The sequence below is a fragment of the Macaca fascicularis genome, chromosome 7 (assembly GCF_037993035.2).
Source record: "Macaca fascicularis isolate 582-1 chromosome 7, T2T-MFA8v1.1".
Lineage (NCBI taxonomy): Eukaryota > Metazoa > Chordata > Mammalia > Primates > Cercopithecidae > Macaca > Macaca fascicularis.
The window spans coordinates 26666414-26687854 of NC_088381.1; the positions used below are offsets into that span (position 1 = coordinate 26666414).

General features: G+C 43.2%; 1 protein-coding gene across 2 annotated transcripts in view; it reads left to right on the plus strand.

Moving 5' to 3' along the window:
• The first annotated feature begins 2448 nt into the window (after positions 1–2448).
• The window catches only part of SLC27A2 (solute carrier family 27 member 2), a 53263-nt gene continuing 34270 nt past the window's right edge, over positions 2449–21441 (plus strand). The window contains exons 1-2 of one of the 2 annotated variants that reach the window (XM_005559520.5): positions 2449–3130; positions 17460–17669. In XM_005559520.5, the coding sequence (XP_005559577.3) occupies positions 2653–3130; positions 17460–17669 (688 nt within the window). In that variant the 5' untranslated portion in view covers positions 2449–2652. Of the gene's footprint in view, positions 3131–17459; positions 17670–18992; positions 19122–21441 lie in introns of those variants that run through there. The other variant, XM_073995785.1, reaches the window with a different exon arrangement.

Genomic DNA, 21441 nt, shown 5'->3' on the forward strand with positions numbered 1-21441 from the left:
CATCTGCTGGCACCTTGATCTTAGACTTGCCTCCAGAACTCTGAGAAATAAATTGCTGCTGTTTATAAACTACCCAGCTCACAGTATTTTGTTATAGCAGCCCAAACAGACTAAGACATCTATTGACCTCTTGATAGAGCGAGAGCTGGATCCCAGGCTCAAAGCTGGAATCACTGGGACTCCTGAGGTATGTATTATAGACATTTGCAAATTACTTCCCCAGATTTATTCTCCCTAACTCCACTTTTTAATAATACCCTAAAATGTTCCATAAAATGGCCTAGGTGAAATTGATTGTACTCTCAGCCCCATGTGTGAGCCTTGATTGGCTTAAAACAACTAGCACCTTTTTTCCCAGGACCCACAGACGTTGGTTCAGGAATGGGTGCATAATCCAGTTAGGGATTTTTTTTTTTTTTTTTTTTTAATGAGAACTCCTAAGAAGATGATTCTTGTATTTCTTTCTGAAGTTGAGCCAGAAAGCATGTACCCCTAAGGGCTGTTGGCAGCCATCTTTGGGCAACAACAGGAAAGCCTGAATGAGAACAAAGGAGGTGCAGAGGAGAAATAGTGAAAGTGAAACTAGATCCAGGTGTCAGCATTCAAGCCATAGATTTAAAATCCTTGATGTCTTGGCCCCGGACTCGCCAGTTACTGCTTAAATTCCTGTTTCTGCTTCAGCTAGCTTGGGTCTTGTTTTCTTTTACTTCCAACTGAGGTTAAAGTGATCCTCAGAATAAGAGGGGAAAAATCTAGCACTCTGGGTAGGCAGTAGCTGTTTAAGGAAAAGAGGGGTGCAGGTGGCTACAAAGAAGTGACTAGCCATCAAGGGATGAGGATGGCATTGGGATGAAAAAGGAAGGGCTGGCTCTGAGCTTCAACATGAAAGAAGTGCACATGAGAATGGTTTCTGTCGGGCCCTCACTTTGGTTAATTCTACTGCTTTCTCCTCAGGGATGATGAAGGCCCTCAACTCTTCCCCAGGGAAATGATGCAACCAGGTAACTGGATCAGAAATGAGAAAGTCAGGAAAAGGGAAAGGTTGCTTGAGCAGTTACTAGGGATAAGGAAAAGGAGGCTAAAAAACAGCAGGGGGTGGCCTGGAGGGAATGTGAAACATTTCTGTGTGCTTTACACACACCTAAAAAAAGAGGACATGGACAGAAACCTAGAGAATAGGAGGACAGTATAATATAGTTACCAAGAATAAGCTAAGAGTTGGTTCCCCGGGACCAAACAGACACCAGTTCCAAAACCCACGAATTACTTACCAGCTGTCTCAATTCACCGAAGCTTCTCTTTCTTGTCTGCAAATGAGCATGAAAGTGCCACCTGTATAAAATAACGGAGGCTCCCAAAATGTAACATAGGGAAGCCTCTAGCAGCGTGTCTGGGAGGAGTAAGCATTATTTGTATTTATCGTATCAAATTAAGGTAGAGGAACACAGGAGGACAGGAGAGGATGAAAATAAAACACTACTTAGATCCTGACCCTCCTCAGTGGTAAGTAGTGAACATTCACTTTGTACAGAAGTAGCACTAAGGCAAATTAAAAGAAAGGTTCACATTTCCTCTAAAAGAAATGGTTTCTGAGACATGCCAGTACCACTTACTCATTGTCCTCTGTACTATACTATCCTCTGACAGAGCCACCTTAGTAAATGTGTGAACTGTGCTGACAACACTTGCGAACTTTCAACATGAGGGAACAGCAGGATCACTTAACAGAACAAAATCTTAAAATAATGTCAAAGCTTGATTTCACGTGGTGATGTGTGGCACTGCTCCTCACGAAATCAGGACTACCCCAGCCGGGCAGGGCCGACTAGGTTAGGGTGTCCTGCCCTCACTCACCGGGCCGGGCTTGGGACGAGCTGGAAGTGATTGCCGCGGACATTTTCTGTTCAACCTTGAAGCCTTCGCTACAGGAGACCGCCTGGCAGTCGGACTGGGAAGCAAATCTGAGAAACAAAGAGAGACCAGACGGAAAGCCCTTGGGACCAGGAAGCAGAGATGAGATTCTGGTTTGGCAGTGGCACCTGGTATCCACTATTAATAAATAATAGGACTGTCTGACATTTATAAGGCCCTTCATCGGTAATAACAGGGTCATCTCCATAAGCCACTCTATTAGTGGTAACAAATTCTAGCCCCACGCCTGCATTATCTCCTTTAGTATTCTCAACGTCCGCTAACTGCGTCTTATTACCATTTAAAGAAACTGTGGCTCCTTGAGGTAAAGTACTTCGGTCACAACGCGAGGGGGTCCAGACTTGACCCCAGACCTCCAGACTCAGGCGGGGAGGTGGCCGAGGCCTCGGGTGAGCCGCAGGGCAGCCTGCCCAGCCCGGGGAGGACCGCGAGGGCTGGCCGGGCGTGCAGGTGGCTGCACCCCACAAGGGGGCGGGCTCTGCCGGCCAGTCCGGCCCGGAACCCCTGGCAGCCCGCACACAACTACACCTGCCCCGGAGTCTGCGGCGGTGCCTGCAGCGGAGGAGCTCTGTCTTCCCCTTCATTTCACTACGAGCCCGGCGTCCCGCCGCGTGCGCCCCGGCGCAGCCCGCCAGTCCGCCCGGAGCCTGCCTAGTCGCTGCGCTGCACGCCCGGGGTGCGCCCTCCGCCCTGGCTGGGACAGAGGGCTCCGCAGCGGTCATGCTTTCCGCCATCTACACAGTCCTGGCGGGGCTGCTGTTCCTGCCGCTCCTGGTGAACCTCTGCTGTCCCTACTTCTTCCAGGACGTGGGCTACTTCTTGAAGGTAGCCGCCGTGGGCCGGAGGGCGCGCAGCTACGGGCAGCGGCGGCCGGCTCGCACCATCCTGCGGGCGTTCCTGGAGAAAGCGCGCCAGACTCCACACAAGCCTTTTCTACTCTTCCGCGACGAGACTCTCACCTACGCGCAAGTGGACCAGCGCAGCAACCAGGTGGCCCGGGCGCTGCACGACCACCTCGGCCTGCGCCAGGGAGACTGCGTGGCGCTCTTTATGGGTAACGAGCCGGCCTACGTGTGGCTGTGGCTGGGGCTGGTGAAGCTGGGCTGTGCCATGGCGTGCCTCAATTACAACATCCGCGCGAAGTCCCTGCTGCACTGCTTCCAGTGTTGCGGGGCGAAGGTGCTGCTGGCGTCGCCAGGTGAGCCCTGAGGATCGCCCTGCCCTGGCACCAGGGCTTCTCGGCGCCTTGACTAACGAGCCACAGCGTGGCATAAGGGGTTCGCAGAGGGTGGTTCAGATCGGAACTGGAGGTACAGAAAAAGGGGTTGGCAGTGTTTCCTTGAATCGCAAATAATGATCATTTAGAACCACCTGTTGTGGAAGCTAATTATGTGCTAGGTTCTGTGTTAAGCACTCTACAGACAGTGTGGCTTTTAATCCTCACAATGGGTAGGGTTTGTTATAGGACTTTTATAGATGAGACCACTGAGGTCCTGAGAGGTGAAGCCTCATGCCCAGCCATCTATCTCCAAATTCCAAGCTCCTGATCAATACTTATAACATCTGCATTAAAATGCAGAGGCTCTTGAGTGCGAACTCTAGTGGATCCAGAGGGGCTCTTCTCACCTCTGCTGCTTGACTGGCTGTGTGATCATGGGAAAGTCACTTCTCTCTGTCCCTTGGTTTGCTCCTCTCTAATGAGGCAGGTTTCAATGGTGCTTCCAGCTCTCAACTGCTGTTAGCATCCCTGTCCCTTCCCTGCAGAACAAAGGTGACCCCACCTGATCCCCAGAGAGAAGATATTGGGGATCTGCTGCAGGGCCCTTGTGAGCCCCCACTGCATCTATAACAATAGTGACCCTTTCAGTTCTGTGGTTACCTCCTGCCACATTTCAGCCAGACTTGAAATAGTAACTTAAGTGATGACAAGGCCAGGAAGCGACAGAGAACCTGTTACTCACAGGGCTGATGGCTTTCCCCTCCCAGAGAGCTTGTCTCTGCACTTGAATAAGGACCAAGGGTTCCTTCTCTCAGTCAGTAAGAAGAGGCCTACCCAGGTGTGGGCTGAAAGACCTGGGTGACAGGGAAGGGGTCTAGGGAGCCAAGGAGCCTCAGCTTTCTAGAATGAATTTCTGTGCTAAGCCCTATAGTAGATGCTTTTATTAGCCCAGGAGATAACATATCACTACCCCCCACCCCACCACCACCACCATTATACAGTTGAGAAAACTGAGGCTTAAAATTCCAACCTAGTTCTATCCAAATTCGAAGTCATGCTCTTTCCTACTTTTTTTTTTTTTTTTTTTTTTTTGGTGAAAGTCTCATTCTGTTGCCCAGGCTGGAGCGCAGTGGTGCTATTTCAGGTCACTGTAACGTCTGCCTCCCAGGCTCAAGCGATCCTCCCACCTCGGCCTCTCAAGTAGCTGGGACCACAGGCATGCACCACCATGCCCAGCTAATTTTTTGTTATTTTTGGTAGAGACAGGGTTTCACCATGTTGCCCAGGCTGTTCTCAAACTCCTGAGCTCAAGAGATCCATCCACCTTGTGCTGGGATCCCAGCCTCCCAAAGTGCTGGGATTACAGGTGTGAGCCCCTGCACCCAGCCTCTTTCCTACATCTTATTGTCTTCCTCTGCATGAATGTAAAGTGTAAGTGTGCTGGAAGGGATGAAGAGTCCGGTTGCTCTACCCCTTCATTTCATAGCTGGGGAAACTGAGGCAAACTAAGGGGGCTACAGAAAGATGAAAGGTTAATTCACTTGTGAGAAACCAGGAATCTTACACACCTGCTTCATGTGGCATGAAATAAATAATCCAAAAAATATAGGCTTTGTATAAAAGTTTAAAAGCAGAAAGCCAAGTTTGAGGCTGGACATGGTGGCTCAAGCCTGTAATCCCAGCACTTTGGGAAGCTGAGGTGGGCGGATCACTTGAGGTTAGGAGTTCAAGACTAGGCTGGCCAACATAGCAAAAATCCCATCTCTCCTTTAAAAAAAAAAAAATTAGCTGGGCATGGTGGCACGTGCCTGTAATCCCAGCCACCTGGGAGATTGAGGCAGGAGAATCACCTGAACCCAGGAGGCAGAGGTTGCAGTAAGCTGAGATCATGCTACTGCACTCCAGCCTGGGGGAGAGAGTGAGACTCCATCTCAAAAAAAGAAAAAGAAAGACAGACAAGTTTAAAGGTGGCTAAATTATTTGGAGGAGATGGTCCTTTCAAGAAAATTCCTATTAATTTCTAGTTGCCTGAGAAAAGCAGTAACTTCACTACTTTGTCACTAGAAGACTCTCCTAAGCCTATTACTTTACCAGCTTACTTGGAGGGAAATTATTAACACAGTGATCTTTGTACCACTTCAAGAGGCATCTAAATTCTGTTTATCACTTTAGTATCCCAGGCCCCCTGAGAGGGAGGTCACAGGGTTTGGAGTTTTGTTGACAAAGAAGTTCAGGATTAAATGACCATAATACAGTTTGGTTCTGTAATAAAGTCAGAATTACAACCAGATACCCTCTTCCCACCCAGGCAACAGTTTTCTGCCATAGAGCTATGTGTTTACATAGAGAATATATGGAAATTTCTACATTAAAATCAAACATGAACCAGACTTTGCAGTGGACCTACGGCACTCTCTGGACAGTCAACTGACCTCTGAGGGAGGCCACATATTTGAAAAAAAAAAGTCAGTTTTTCCAAATCACTGAGATACCTTTGCACATGAAGCAAAATTACAGTCTGTCACAGAGTTGCATGTTTACTAAACATGCCCATGGGAAAATATGTTGAATGGACTTGATTCTTAGAATTCTTTGGTGTTGGAAGGGACCTTAGAGATATTCTAACCCTATAATCCTCTAACTTTAATGAATGTGTTATACTTTTAAAAAAAAAAGTTTACAGAAGAAACTTTAATAAGCCTAAGAATCACCTGGGAAGCTTACTTTTAAAAACATTCTGAGGCCGGACTCTATGGCTCACTCCTGTAATCCTAGCACTTTGGGAAGCAGAGGAGGGAGGGTCACTTGAGCCCAGAAGTTCGAGACTAGCCTGGACAACATAACGAAACCCCGTCTCTACAAAAAAAGAAAAAAAAAAAATTTACTGGGCATAATGGTGAGTGCCTGTGGTCCCAGTTACTGGGGAGGCCGAGGTGAAAGGATCACTTGAGCCTGGGAGGTTGAGGCTGTGCTGAGCTGTGATTGTGCCACTGTACTCCAGCCTGGGTGATAGAGTGAGACCCTGTCTCAAAACAAAAAAATAAAATTTCTGAGATCATCCCCAAAAATGCTGATTCAGTAAGACTATGTTGGGGCCCAGGAATGTGTATTTTTATAAGAAATCCCACCCCCAACCCCAGGTGATTTTGAAACAAATGGTCTGAGGACTAGGCTTTGAGAAACAGTCTAGTTTCCCATTGTTTTTTTTGTTGTTGTTGTTTGTTTGTTTCTTTGTTTTTGAAACAGAGTCTCGCTCTGTTGCCCAGGCTGGAGTGCAGTGGCACAATCTCGACTCACGGTAACCTCCGCCTCCCAGGTTCAAGCCATTCTTCTGCCTCAGCCTCCCAGGTAGCTGGGACTATAGATGCTCGCCACCATGCCCAGCTAATTTTTGTGTTTTTAGTAGAGATGGGGTTTCACCATGTTGGCCAGGATGGTCTCAATCTCTTGACCTCATGATCCACCCGCCTTGGCCTCCCAAAGTGCTGGGATTAGAGGCATGAGCCACCGCTACTGGCCTTCCCATTGTCGTATAACTATATAAACAAAGGCCTAGAGGGATGATATGAATTGCCCATGGTCAAGTGGATAGTTAGGAACAGAAAGGTAGAGATAGAACCCAGATTTTTTTTTCTCACGAGGCACTGTTTATTCTATCACACCATCTTGAACATGATACATAAATGTGAGTTTGATTCCATACTTTGAATTTCAGCCCAGGGCTTGTAGGCTAGTAAGAGCTCTTGAGCTCCATCTGTCAGTTAAATTCTGCAGTATATGTAAAGGACCAGCACAGAGGCATTTATCATGAGGATTGATCCAGTTGTTATGAATTTGGGGGTTTCTTTATAAAACTTAACAGGACTCAACCCTGCAGGGTTGAGTACAGGAATTTCAGTACTCAATTACTCCTTCCAATTTTACTGTAGTTACAGAAAGTCAAGACTCACAAATACTTCCCTGAATCAAGCAGCAGCACTGTTTCCCGGAGAATATGACTTTCTCTCTGCTGTACATGTCATGATCATTCTCCAGGGCAGGGTATGATCTAGGTAATCATATGGAAAAATTGTCTCCAACGATAAGAACCTGTATCAATGTTGTAATTAATAAAAGCCAACTGGCTGGGCCAGTAGTTTCTCACACAACTTTCCAAATACAGAATATGGGTGAGACAGTAAAATATATTTTATTTCACACAATATGGGATAGTTTATAAAAACCTACAAAAGAGGACTGAAATAGTACATTTGTTCTGTTTCCATTTATCCTAGCATCAAGACCATCATTAAACTAGCTCTTCTACCAGGTAGATAACCCAGGTCTCCTGAAGGTCCCCTCGTCAGCTCACTAGCAGGGTATACACTGTCTAACTCAACACAGCCATGCGAGGCTCCCACCGTGTAGGTACTACTCTGATACAAGGCTTTAGTAACAGTTAAAGATACTCTCTGTTGCAAAACTGAGTCCCAGATAAGTTATAAAATGTTCCAGATTACCTTTGACCTGCTGTTGCAAGGTTGCAGAAAGCAAAATTAGACCTCCTTTAAACAATGTGATACAGGAAAATGCTTACAATAGCTTTCAAAAATATTGCATCATTAAAAGCTCTAAGACCGAAGAACTTCATTACAAAACAAGTGTTGAGACCAAGGATAACCCTTGTCATCCAAGCTTTTGAGTTTAGATTGAGAAAAACTGATGGTACGACAATTTGATTTTCAAAGCAAGAAACATTTGGAGGAGAAGCCACAAAAAAAAAAAAAAGAAAAAGAAAAAGAAAGAGAGAGTCCCAACAATGTGCAAGCTAGTTTTCTCTCTGCCATGATGGGATGGAGAAATAAGAAGATGAATTCGTTCAAGGATCTTACAGTCCAGTAAAAGAACTAAACCGCATGCACAAATGATTGTGACACCCAGGAGAGTGTGCTCGGTGTGCTGGGAGAGCTACAGTACAAGTGCTGTAGGAAAACAAGCAGAGGTCAAGAGAAGGCTTTTCGGGGGCACTGACTATTGAGCTGGACAAATGCATTGGGGCAAGGGGGCATTCCAGGCAAAAGGAGCACCAGAGGCACTTCTGAACAGGTGCTTAAAACAGTGAGATGCTTCATTAAAGTGTATTGCGATGTAAGAACAATGGCAGGCTGGACTTAATAATAGTCATTTTTTTAAGCTGTTTCCTGAAGGGACTCAGGAAATGGAAAAAATAGGGACTCAGAGAGTCCAAAGAATGGCCAACAGCAGTGGCCTCACTTCCACAGAAGGAAATATTTAATTTTCTAATGCCAACTTTAGTCCAGAATCAAGGCACAGAAATAATCTAATCACTCTTCTCACCTATTTGGGCTGCCCAAGGAGTAACTTAAATGAGGTGCTTCAATGCACTTTGTCTCAGAGGCTTAGAATTCTCTCATATATCTTTGAATAATTCCCTAGTAATGTCTAGCACATAGTAGGCAGTCAATAAATGTCTGTTGGGCAGGGCGTGGTGGCTCATGCCTGTAATCTCAATACTTTGGGAGGCCAAGATGGGCCTCCTGACCTGAGGTCAGGAGTTTGAGATCAGCCTGGCCAGCATGGCGAAACCCTGTCTCTATTAAAAATACAAAAATTAGTTGGGCATGGTGGTGGGCACCTGTAATCCCAGCTACTCGGGAGGCTGAGGCACAAGAATCACTTGAACCTGGGAGGCAGAGGTTGCAGTGAACCAAGATCACACCACTGCCAGGGTGACAGAGTGAGACTATCCAGATAGGTAGGTAGGTAGATGGATGGGTGGATGCATACATGCATACATACATAATAGATAGATAATGTCTGTTGAATTAATGGGTTCCATTATTCTGGTTGATTGTGACAGGCTTTCTTCCCTGAAGCTTAAGGACCACTGGGTTGGGCATGAGGGCCTGAAAAATGATGTAACAAAATCAGATGTGAAAATATCCATTTAAACTCAATCTCCGCTGGGCCCGGCCTTACCCTACTACAGGCTTACTTATCTCCCAAATGTCCTCCTAATCAATGATCGTGTCCAGCCCTCTGGCAGTGCACAGTAGGACAGCGGTGCTCTCCTCGGGTCTCAGTGCAGCGAGCAAGCCGGTGGTGAGCACAGGATGGGCTGGAAAGGATCTGTGAGTAGGATGGTGCAGGACCCTGTGCAAGGACAGAAACCCAGACACCAAATGATTAATATATCCGAGGACTGGGTTTCCCAGCCTAGTAGCCCAAGGAAAGGTAGCTTAAAGATATTCTCTAAAATTTTTCTTCTTTCACTGCTCTTAACTGAAGCTTGCAAAGGAGGTGATTGTACATCTCCATCCAAGAACCAAATTAGCACTTTGCTGGCATATATGGGAATGCACTTTATTTTCTTCAGAAACAGGGAATTAAGAGGTAAAAACAAACTCTGAATCAGGTGTTAATGTTATTGAATCTGAAAGATAAGGATAGAGTTCAGATTATTCTATATAATAAGTGGCTAGTATTTGAAAAGGACCTTCCTACAGCCTCTGAGAAAAAGGAAGTAGATCGTTGGTAGACAGATGACATGGTTGCTTACAGATATCAAATGCTAACAATTATGTAAGGCCTTGTGTGACCTAGTAACTCAGGATAAGGAATTACCTTTGATTCCAGGGCTATCTAGAAAGCAAGAGTTCATATAAGCAAGAACTTTAACTTGGAGAAATAAAAATTAACATCAAGGAGATTACTACTTAATTACATAAATGTAAAATGAGAATGTATTTCCTTGTTAAATTTTTGCTTACTCCTGGTGGAACTTAAGCATTTTTATGACCTCTGGGTGGTTTGTTTTGTGTGGGGAAGAGGGAGGAGTACACACACGTCTCTCTCTACATACATATAGAGTATTATAATATGCGTCATCTTGCTGTACAAAATACTGTCATTCCAAACTGCCAATGATTGAGATACAAAATTACAGTTACAAATGGCATTTTAGGAACTATTTTTAGATTGTCTTCAAGGACTATGTTATTAATAGCACTAGTTTGTGTTTCAGTTGCTTTCCTGAGTGAAGAAAAGAGATAAACCTTCAAGCTTGACTTGCTCATTAAGCAACCATTTCATGATGAGAGTACATTTCCTTTCACTACCTTCCTTTTGGAACTTACCTTCTTGGTAAATATTTCTGGGGTGTTTTGTTTAATCCAGTCAGTTACTCATTCACTGGGGCAGTCTAGTAGCAGAACAAGCTACTAAACTGAATGTTTTCCTATTGGAAAGCTGCAGGTTTAGCCTGAGCACCTAACGCCTTAGTAATGAAGATTGATTCAGCTCACCACCCACCCAATCTCCTTGCCTTCTAGCAATGGGCTTGTTTATTCAGAAAATTCCTTTTTCCTTAAAAAAAAAAAAGAAAAGAAAAGAAAAAGAAAAAAAAAAGGCAGGGACAGACTTAATATGCTACCTTAATTTTTAAAATTTTCTTTGAACAGACTTTAAGGGGATGGGGCAGTGGTGTTGTAATCACTTGATTTTTCAACACCCAAGTGTGTGCTCTTTCTCTGAGGGTTTATTTCAGTCTATAACTTAAAACTATACTGATGAAGAACTAACTGATGGAGCTGCTCTACACCCTTCAGGCAACTTTCTGTGACTACTGTTTCTCATATTTAAACTTTCAATAAAGCTTGAGGTTTTGCTCTTCAAGAAAAGATCATCCATGTTACTCATTAAGGGCAGATCCACATGATTGAACAAGCACTGAGCAGAAGGCCAAGCAGCCAGCCTCTTCCAAGAACTAAGGCACTTTGCTAGAACTTAATCTGAATGGCTCATACAAGGAGGCGGGAATCTCAGAAACCCAGAATGATTCTTTTCATTTTGCACGTGACCCTCCATACACTGGCTTGGTGAATCTCTTCTCATTTGTAGAAATAAGATTACTGGTATCTATATCACAGGGTTTGTATGAAAATTATGTGAAGTGATATACGTATAAAACTATACCAACAGTTCTATGCAAATGAACATTTTAAATGTTTATTATTAGTAACGAGAGAGGTGGGTGCATGCTGTGATGTGCCACCCAGATCCCCGCTTTAGGACTGACAGACTCACTCTTCAGCACCTGGGAGCTCTCAGCTGAGACCTCTCCCAGGACTTGTCCTTGGTTGAAGAGAGACACTTTGCCCAAGGTTAAGCACCACCACCCCAGCGTGAGTCCATTGGGCTGGTCAAAGGGCAGGTGTGAAGGCACAGCCTACCTCCCTTAATTTGGGACAACCCTGAAGGGCATCCCAGGTCCAGAGTCCCCTTAGGATTAGAGGATCTGCTGAGGGAGGCTTCTGATGTGTCTGCAATACAGTTCAATGTCTCCCTCTATCCAGTCTACTTCCCTTGCAGCCTCACAGGTCCCATTCCCAAGAGCACTCCTGCATGCACATCTCAGAGTCTCAGAGAACCCAACCTTGACAAATAGAATTATAGCTTATATGTTCTAGTTGATATTCACTCTTAGATGAGCAGACTTTACAATAAGAATTATAAAAGATAGATAGATATTTTATGCTTAAATTAGAAAATATGTAGGCCAACCAGGCACAGTGGCTCATGCCTGTAATCCCAACACTTTGGGAGGCCAAGGTGGGTAGATCACACTTGAGGTTGGGAGTTCAAGACCAGCCTGGCCAACATGGTGAAGCCCCGTCTCTACCAAAAGTACAAAAATTAGCCGGGTGTGGTGGCAGGCATCTGTAATCCCAGCTACTCGGGAGGCTGAGGCAGGAGAATCGCTTGAACCCAGGAGGCGGATATTGCAGAGTTGAGATCACACCATTGCACTCCAGCCTGGGTGACAGAGTGAGACTCCATCTCAAAATTAAAAAAAGACATTAAATATCAACTAGATAGTTGACAGGTAGATGCACATCCAGAATTTCCTTTCAAATTTCATTTTTTCTTTCTACATCTTTAAGGGAAGAAAGGCTTCCATAGTGTGTCCTGATATGGTTGGCAAGCCACTGGAAACTCAAGTCTGCCCAAATAACAAATCTACACCAACAGCCTACAGGAGATGGAAGGAAATGGTGTGGGGCAGGGGCAATGGCCCTCCCTTCAGATTAGATAACTTGCATAAAAGGTCAGGAATCACAAACTACATGCCTGCAGAGGGCCAGCTAGGAACATGAATGAAGTACACATGATGTGAAGTTGCTTGGACCGTGATCAAGCATGACACCAGCTTAATTACATTTCCTTTTGTTATTATTAATGTTTCATACTAATACCTGAGTACATTTTTCTTTTTTTTAGTTTTCTTTTTTTTTTTTTTGAGACAGGGTCTCACTCTGTTGCCCAGGCTGGAGTCCAGTAACATAATCATGGCTCACTGCAGCCTTGACCTCCCAGGCTCAGGTGATCCTCCCACCTCAGCCTCCAAAGTAGCTGGGACTACAGGTGTGCGCCACCACATCCGGCTAACATTTTTTTGTGTGTGTATTTTTTTATAGAGGTGTTTTGCCATGTTGCCCAGGCTAGCTGTGATTTTTCTTAAAAAAAAAAAAAAAAAAAAAAAAAAAAAAAAAAAAAGTACAGAAAAACTTAAAGTCCCTTTTGACCTACCATTTTCCCCTCATTAAGATGATTACTTGGAGGTGAAAAAGAAAAAAGACAAAAAAAAAAAAAAAGACTGTTACTAAGTCCTATCTATTCTACCTACCAGATATCTCTTGAGTACATTCACTTCTCTCTACCCACTGCTGCCTCCACAGTGTAGACAAGCTTCATCTAACAGCTGGTCTCCCTACCTCTGCTCACTGCCCCTCCAGTCCACTTGCCTGGCTTAAGCCAGGCCCTCAGGGACCTGCTTTCTAAGTCTCCAGCCTCTTCTCCGAACCTTATTCCCCTCCCACTCCACATTCCAGTCAGCTTTAACCTCTTTTGGTTACTCGGGCCTCAGGCTGCATTGGCTCTGGGCCTTTGCATAAGCTGTTCCACTGCCCAGACACAGGCTTAGTCAGTCCCAGCGGATCTTCATCTCCACCATCTGCTCATCTTTCAGGTCTCAGTTTACAAGGCACTTCTTCTAGGTCGTCTTTCTGCCCCCCCCCCCACCACCTGCTCCCCAAATACCTTCTCCTTCCCCAGTTGTGACACCTATGGCCACTTATTTTGATTTTTGTTTGTTTCTCCTCTATTAGACCTGGGCTCTATGAAAACAGGGACAATGTTTTGCTCACTGTCATATCCAGCATGTAGAGACCTGCCTGGCACAGAGGGAACACTCTTTAAATAGATGTTGAATAAATGTTGGGAGGGAGGGAATGAGAATGGATCCAGGTAACTTATGAACGGGTTGTTTGACTATGGACCCTGAGTCTCATGACAGGAGGAAAGACAGGAGATTTCACAGTTCTTTAGCAGTAGGAGTTGCTGTTTTTAAATTTACCTCTGTGGGCCCTTACTTGTAAGCAAGGCATACTTGTATCTCAGAAATTATTTCATCTTACATTATGTTTTCTTAAAGGTTTATCAACTCACAGATCTGAATCCTTTAAGCAGCTTTAGCTTATTCCTCTGTCTCTTCCACACTAATATCATACTTTGTGCAAATTTTTTTCAATTATAAACATTTATTGAGCACTTATCTAGTAGTTCTGGGCGTGCAAAGATGATTTGATTATGATCTTAATTTCAAAGATCTCCCTGTTTAATAGAGGAAGAAATGAATTAAACCACATCTGCCGGGCATGGTAGCTCACACCTGTAATCCCAGCACTTTGAAAGGCAGAGGTGGGAGGATTGCTTGAGCTCAGAAGTTGGAGATCAGCCTGGGCAACGTAGTGGGACACCATCTCTACAAAAAGTTAGCTGGGCATATGGTACTCCTGTAGTCCCAGTTACTTGGGAGGCTGAAATGGGAGGATCACTTGAGCCCAGGAGGTTGACGCTGCAGTAAGCCATGATCACACCACTGCACTCCAGCCTGGGAGACAGAGCAGGACCCTGTCTCAAAAGAAAAAAAAAATTGAACCCTATCAGACTGTGTATAAGTGCCCTGATAATTGTAAATACGGGCTCCTATGGGAGCTGTAGAAGGGAGCAGCTAACTTTGCAGAGGGGGGAAAGGTAACAGAAAAGAAGTGCTACCTACACTGAGTCTTGAAGGATAAGCAGGAGTTTTCCAGGTGACCAGCGGGTGAGAGACCATGAAACAACCTGGACAAAAGTAATGAGACGTGAACATACGGGTACCTTCAGAGATTGTCCATACATCAGTGTGGTTAGAGGAAAGAGGGCAAGAGGTAGAGGGTAGGAGATGACACAGAATACCAGCAGGAGTGGGACTGGGAGGGACCTCTGGACCTCCCGAATAAGGGGAGTGGATTCTGTGACAAGGGATGAACAGCCCTGAAAAACAGGGTGGCAGCAAGAAGTTGGATGAGAGTGAAGCTGATAAATTAGAAGCAGGAAGAGACTCAAGGGCAGGACATTGGTCAGGAGGCTATAGCAATAATCTAGGTAGGATATAATGAGGACGTGAGCCAAGGCAGTGGCACAGGAGTGGATGCTGCCATCCCAGTTTCTGCAACAGTCATATTTCTGGTAACCTTTCTGGAGTGCTGAAGGACTAGAGAGCAACCAGACAAAAATTTTTAAAAAAAAATGTAAAGGAGGGGAATAGAGATTCTTGGGGCAAAAGGAAAAAAGAGAACTGTTCAATAAAGAAAGTACAATCATAGCACTTTACTTGGCTCTGCAGTGAGTATTTTCATAGTCATAATTGTGTTGATTCTGATTGTTGGTTTTCAGCTTCTAGAGCAAATCCATAAAGCTGGGAAGACAGAATAATGGTATCAGAATAAATGTTAAATGTAAATGCTATTACCCTAGACAATGTAAAGTGAAGATAATAACTGTCAGAAAGGGACAGGGTGAAATGGAAGTAGGAATCAAAATTGATAGGCCAAGAACTAGCAGGAAACGCATATTTTTTGGTGATGGAGAGGTAATTGCCAGAAGAAACAGCTTTTTAAAAATTGACAATGGTGGGCTGGGTGCTGTGGCTCACACCTGTAATCCCAGCACTTTGGGAGGCCAAAGTAGGTGGATCACGAGGTCGGGAGATCAAGACCATCCTGGCTAACACAGTGAAACCCCATCTCTATTAAAAATACAAAAAAAAAAAAAAAAAATTAGCCAGGTGTGGTGGCAGGCATCTGTAGTCCCAGCTACTTGGGAGGCTGAGGCAGGAGAATGGCATGAACCCAGGAGGTGGAGCTTGCGGTGATCCAAGATCGCGCCACTGCACTCCAGCCTGAGTGACAAAGTGAGACTTCATCTCAAAATAAATAAATTAATTAATTAAATTAAATTAAATTTTAAAAATTGACAGTGGTCTCCCCTAGGCAGTAGCTTTAGTTGTGAGGAAGGCCTGGGTAAGGACTTGTTTATTTTCATTATAAACCCTTTTGTACTATTTGATTTATTGTTACCAGGTGCATGAGTCTTTTGATTAAAATATTTTTTTAAATTTTAAATGCATCTATCCTGGTGATATTTCTTGTCTTCATGGAGATATTATACACAAACATCTGAAAAACAAAGCATATCAGATGAATTAGGTATAGCCTCCCCAAGGTAATTCCCTGAGACATTTAGTCACCTTCCTACCCAGCACTTTGGGAGGCCGAGGTGGGTGGATCAGGAGGTCAGGAGATCGAGACCATCCTGGATAACACCGCGAAACCCTGTCTCTACTAAAAATACAAAAAAATTAGCCGGGCATGGTGGCGGGCACTTATAGTCCCAGCTACTGGGAGACTGAGGCAGGAGAATGGCATGAACTCGGGAGGCGTAGGTTGCAGTGAGCCGAGATCATGCCACTGCATTCCAACCTGGGCGACAGAGCGACGCTCCATCTCAAAACAAAACAAAACAAAAAAAGAATAAGTATATTCACTTCCGTTATCACAATTCAAGACAAGTAGGCTTAAAAGCAGTCTCACTTTACTGCTTAAAGGCACAAAATCCAAGTGGCAAGCCTGAAATGTGGTTTGCATATTAAATCAGTGCCTTTAAAATGTTTGACCTTAACCCAGTAAGAAATACTTTTGTGCATGACCCAGTACCCACACATTCACATAACTGAAACAGAACTTTTAAAAATGAATAGCCCTGTTTATCTATTAAGAATAGTTCCTATAACAGTGTTATAGGAATACTGCTATATGGAAGAAGTAATATTAAGGGTAGTGTGTACTAGGCGTTGTTCAAGGAGCTCTATAATATTTGTTGATAAGATTCTGCCACCACTTTTGAGATGGGTGCTATTTTTACTTCCACTTCAGAGATTCAGAAAATGATGCTTAGAGAGGTTAAGAACTTCTCAAGATAAGCAGTAGAACTGGCAGTAGAACTGTCAGTAGAACTGTTACCTTTTACTATGTTAAGATGTGCTTCAAAATTTCTATTTCCTTCTTTTAAGTATTTTTCATTTTTTTAAATATCACTCAGTTTAAATGATTTTAACAATCCACTACTGTAATTATGACCCACAGGTTGGGAAACACTGCACTAAATTAATCACTCCTTTTTTTCCCCTCAGATTGGATAATGTGCTTATGAAATTTAGAGCTTATTTCTCAGATCAGTTTAACCTTCTTAGGAAATTACTTGTTACTGATGCATAAGAAAAAATTGTTACATAAAGTTAGCTTCTATCATCTTTGTTAATTAGCATGGCTCCCTTCTTTTCATTTCTCTTCTCCTTCCTTAAAATTTTCTCTCTTTTTTTCATCTTTAGTCCTGTGTGGCACATATTAGGAATAGCTAAATTTATTTCTGGAGTTATATTTAGATATATATCAGTTACACACTGATATTTCTTGGGTTTTGCCCATATGTCCATTGGTTTGCACTTGCCACAAGAAGTACAGATTTCAGCCAACCATCTGCTATGCTTGTGAAACCATCAAAACCCAACCTTCCCTCAGTATTGGAATCTCGTGATTTTTTTTCAAATGTAGTAAATTTCATGTTTAAAATGCACAATAGGGCTGGGTGCAGTGGCTCACAAGCTCTGTAATCCCCACACTTTGGGAGGCCAAGATGGGAGGATTGCTTGAGGCCAGCAGTTCGAGACCAGCCTGGTTGACATAGACCCCCTCTCCATTAAAATAATAATAATAATATAAAATACATAATGATAAGCATCATTTGTTATGTCCACACATTTAAGCAAAAAATTATGCTGAAAATAAAATTATGATGCTTATTGATGCACTAATAGAACTTTAATAGACTGATTTAGTTGTTTTGATTTTTTTCTTATTAAATTAAGACCTACAAGCAGCTGTTGAAGAGATACTGCCAAGCCTTAAAAAAGATGATGTGTCCATCTATTATGTGAGCAGAACTTCTAACACAGATGGGGTTGACTCTTTCCTGGACAAAGTGGATGAAGTATCAGCTGAACCTACCCCAGAGTCATGGAGGTCTGAAGTCACTTTTTCCACTCCTGCCTTATACATCTATACTTCTGGAACCACAGGTAAAAATAAAGGGGGGATTCCCCAAAAAAATGGATCTGAAGGAGTTAAATGTTGGCACAGGTTTTCAAATCTCTTTCTTTGGCAAAACTTATTGGATAACTAATACTTCAGGAGATTTAGTTATTTGCCTGTGGGAACTGATCTTATTTCATAGCATGTGATCTCATTTGGGTTTCTCCAAGCTATGCATATTTTCCCCCAGTTGGTATAGAACAGATAAAGAGGTTAACCAAGAACTACAGAAGGAGTTATGATGATGAATGAGATTTGACACTGAATGGGTAGTTGGAATTGTTTTTCATGCTTGTTGTGTTTTGATTATATTATGTCCGGAGTCCACATAGACTTTATAATTGATTATAAATGGAACACAGGAGAAGACCAGTGAACAATTGGGGGTTCTGTTTATATAAATGTTTTAACCATTATCTTCCCATGCAACACTGATTTGGAGCTGTTTGGTGCTGTGGATGTGGGGTGGCTATAGCATAAGGCCTAAAATACTGTATTTCATCAAATCTAGGATGCCTTCAACTGTAAGCTGCACCATTAGGAGCCACTAAGAAGAAACACTGCCAATTAACAATGTCATGGGAGCACTGCTATATGGAAGAAGCAATATTAAGGGTAGTATGTGTACTAGGCATTCTTCAAGGGGCTTTACAACATTTGTTGATAAGATTCTGCCCCCACTCTTGACATGGGTACTATTTTTACTTCCATTTTAGAGATTCAGAAAATGATGCTTAGAGAGGTTAAGAACTTCCCAAGATAAGCATTAGAACTGTCAGGATTCACCTTGGAGGCTGATTCCACAGCTCATACAATTGACAGCTCTATCCCTAGTACCTTCTTGTTTATTCATGTGATAGATATTTAGTGTCTGCCTACTATAGGCCAGGAAGACCAAAATGTAATAATATGAAGCCTGAGGGGTATGTTTAAAAGAAGGACAGGAAGCCAGCCCCAGCATGCCAATTACTATTATCAATATTGGAAAATTGAATCTGTGAGTCTTTTACCTCTGTTGATTAAAATTTTAATTTAATGTAAGCAGGTAATACATGTCTTCTCCTTGTTAAATAATCAACAGACCAGGCTAAAATGTCCTTTGAGCCTTTTATCTCAGCTACAGCTGACAGGAACTGTCTCCTTCGCCTCGACAGGCCCTCAGCACCCACCTGAGCTCACAGTTCCTGGACCTGAGTTTAACCTGATTGTTGGCCTCACTTCATACGGTCACTTTTGCTAAGTATTTCAGTAAATGAGAAGAAGCCAGAATTGATATATTAAAGCTGGTGCCCAAAACATAATGCCTCTCATTTTTTTATTTTTTTATTTTTATTGCCAGGCCAACAGAAAGGTGAGCTGGCACAATTAACCGATTGCTCTGCTGCACACAGACACTCCCTTAACATATGGGACTTTTATCATCATTTCTTAATAGAATGGTAAAATCAAATTGTAAATGTTTATTTGGGAAAGGATTGAGCCCTTGGTTAGTGAGGGGGAAATCCAGTCTTAGTACTGTGTAAACAAGTATGAAACTTTGTTATAATGCTGTTTTCACAGTCAAATAGAAAATCCCTTTTAGGGAGAAAAAGGAGAATGAGCATTCTCTGATTTAATCTCTTAAGTCAGAATTTATATTTAATTGGAAGACAATTGAATGGGTGTTTATTTTACTTTTTTCATTTTCTCTGAATCAAATATTTGCTAGGCCAAGCACAGTGGCTCACATCTATAATCTCAGAACTTTGGGAGGCTAAGGCAGGAGGTTCACTTGAGCCCAGAAGTTTGAGACCAGACTGGGCAACATAGCGAGACCCCATCTTTACAAAAACAGTAAAAAATTAGCTGGCATAGTGGTACACCTTGTAGTCCTAGCTACTTGGGAGACTGAGGTGGGAGGATCACTTGAGCCCAGGAGTCTGAGGTTACAGTGACGTGCCACTGCACCCCATGCTGGGTGACAGAGCAAGGCACTCTCTGTAGAAAAAAAAAATGCCAAGTTACTCTTGTAAACATTAATTAAAAGAATTCATTTAAACAGTTGGAGAACAAATGTCCCTGTTCCTCAAAGGAAGTCGTTAGCACAAAATTATATAATAGTTATCAAATATTCTCATTTCTTCATTGATACAAAATCTTAATTTAGGAAAGTTCTGAAAGTACTTCAAGGCAACAAAGATGAGCATTTCTTTTTTAAAAATTGAGAGGCCAGGCACGATGGCTCTTATCTACAATCCCAACACTTTGGGGCCAAGATGGGAGGCTCACTTGAAGCCAAGAGTTCAAGATCAGTCTGGGCAATAAAGCAAGACCTCGTCTCTACAAAAAATATAAATAAATTAGTCAGGCATGGTGGTGCACACCTGTGGTCCCAGATACTTGCGGGGATGAGACAAGAGGATCACTTGACCTGAGGCTGTGGTGAGCCTTGAACACCACTACACTCCAGCCTGGCAACAGAGTGAAAGCCTATCTCAAAAATAATACTAATAATAATATATAAAACAAAACAAAACAACTGGCCCATTGTCAAAGAAAATGAATTTTGAATTGTGTTTACAATAATGGTAGGTTGCTGACCATATTTGTCTGCCTCGGAACAAGTTGCTGCTATTTGGGCAATATCCGGTGAATGTACCATCAAGTATTGAAGAATCTGAGTCAACAGAGATCTGTCTTCCTCTTCATGAAGTCTACTTACCCACTCAGATCTGAAACTCTTAGTCCCCTTCCCAGTGACTTCATGCCCTCCCCAATTGAACTGTTCTTCCATGGGAAACAATATAAGCAAACACTTAACAGAAGAAAATCTTACAAAAACGTATATAAATTATGGTTAAGAATATGCAAACGCATTTAGTCTAATGTACTAAAACTACATGGAGATACCGTTTTTCACCTTTCTGACTGGCAAAGGTCCCAACATTTAAGAGCACACATTGACAAGGCTAGGAGGAAACAGGCATACTCATGTATTGCTGGTAGGAGAATGAATGGGGACACCCCTTATAACTGGCAATGTGGCAGTTATTTATCAAGATTACAAAGACTTTTTTTTTTGAGACAGGGACTCAATCTGTTGCCCAGGCTGGAGTACAGTGGCAGGATCAGGGCTCACTGTAGCCTCAACCTCCTGGGCTCAAGCAATCCTCCTACCCAAGAAGCTAGGACTACAGATGCATGCTGCCACGCCCAGCTAATTTGTTTTACTTTTTGTTGAGGAGGGGTCTCACTATGTTGCCCAGACTGGTGCTGAACTCCTGGGCTCAAGCGATCCTCCTGCCTCAGCATCCCAAAGTGCTGGGATTACAGGACTGGCCATCTTTTATCTTTTGACACAACAATCTCACTTCTGTGAATTTATCCAAAAGATATGGTGTCATTCATATGTGAACTGCCATGTGGACGAGGTTCTTCACTGCAGCATCATTTGTAACAGCAAATAGTATAAATAAATTATAATAGACTCATAAAAGGACTTCTGAAGGAGCTGAGAAAGAGAATAAATAAATGAATAAGAAAAATCTCTATGTACAAACATGAACAAATCTCCAATAAACAGTGTTAAGCAGCAGAGACAAAAAACATGCAAAAGAGTGTGCTTTTTTTTTTTTTTGAGACAGAGTCTGACTCTGTCGCCCAGGCTGGAGTGCAGTGGCGCTATCTCAGCTCACTGCAACCTCCGCCTCCCAGGTTCACGCCATTCTCCCGCCTCAACTTCCCAAGTAGCTGGGACTACAGGTGCCCACCTCCACGCCT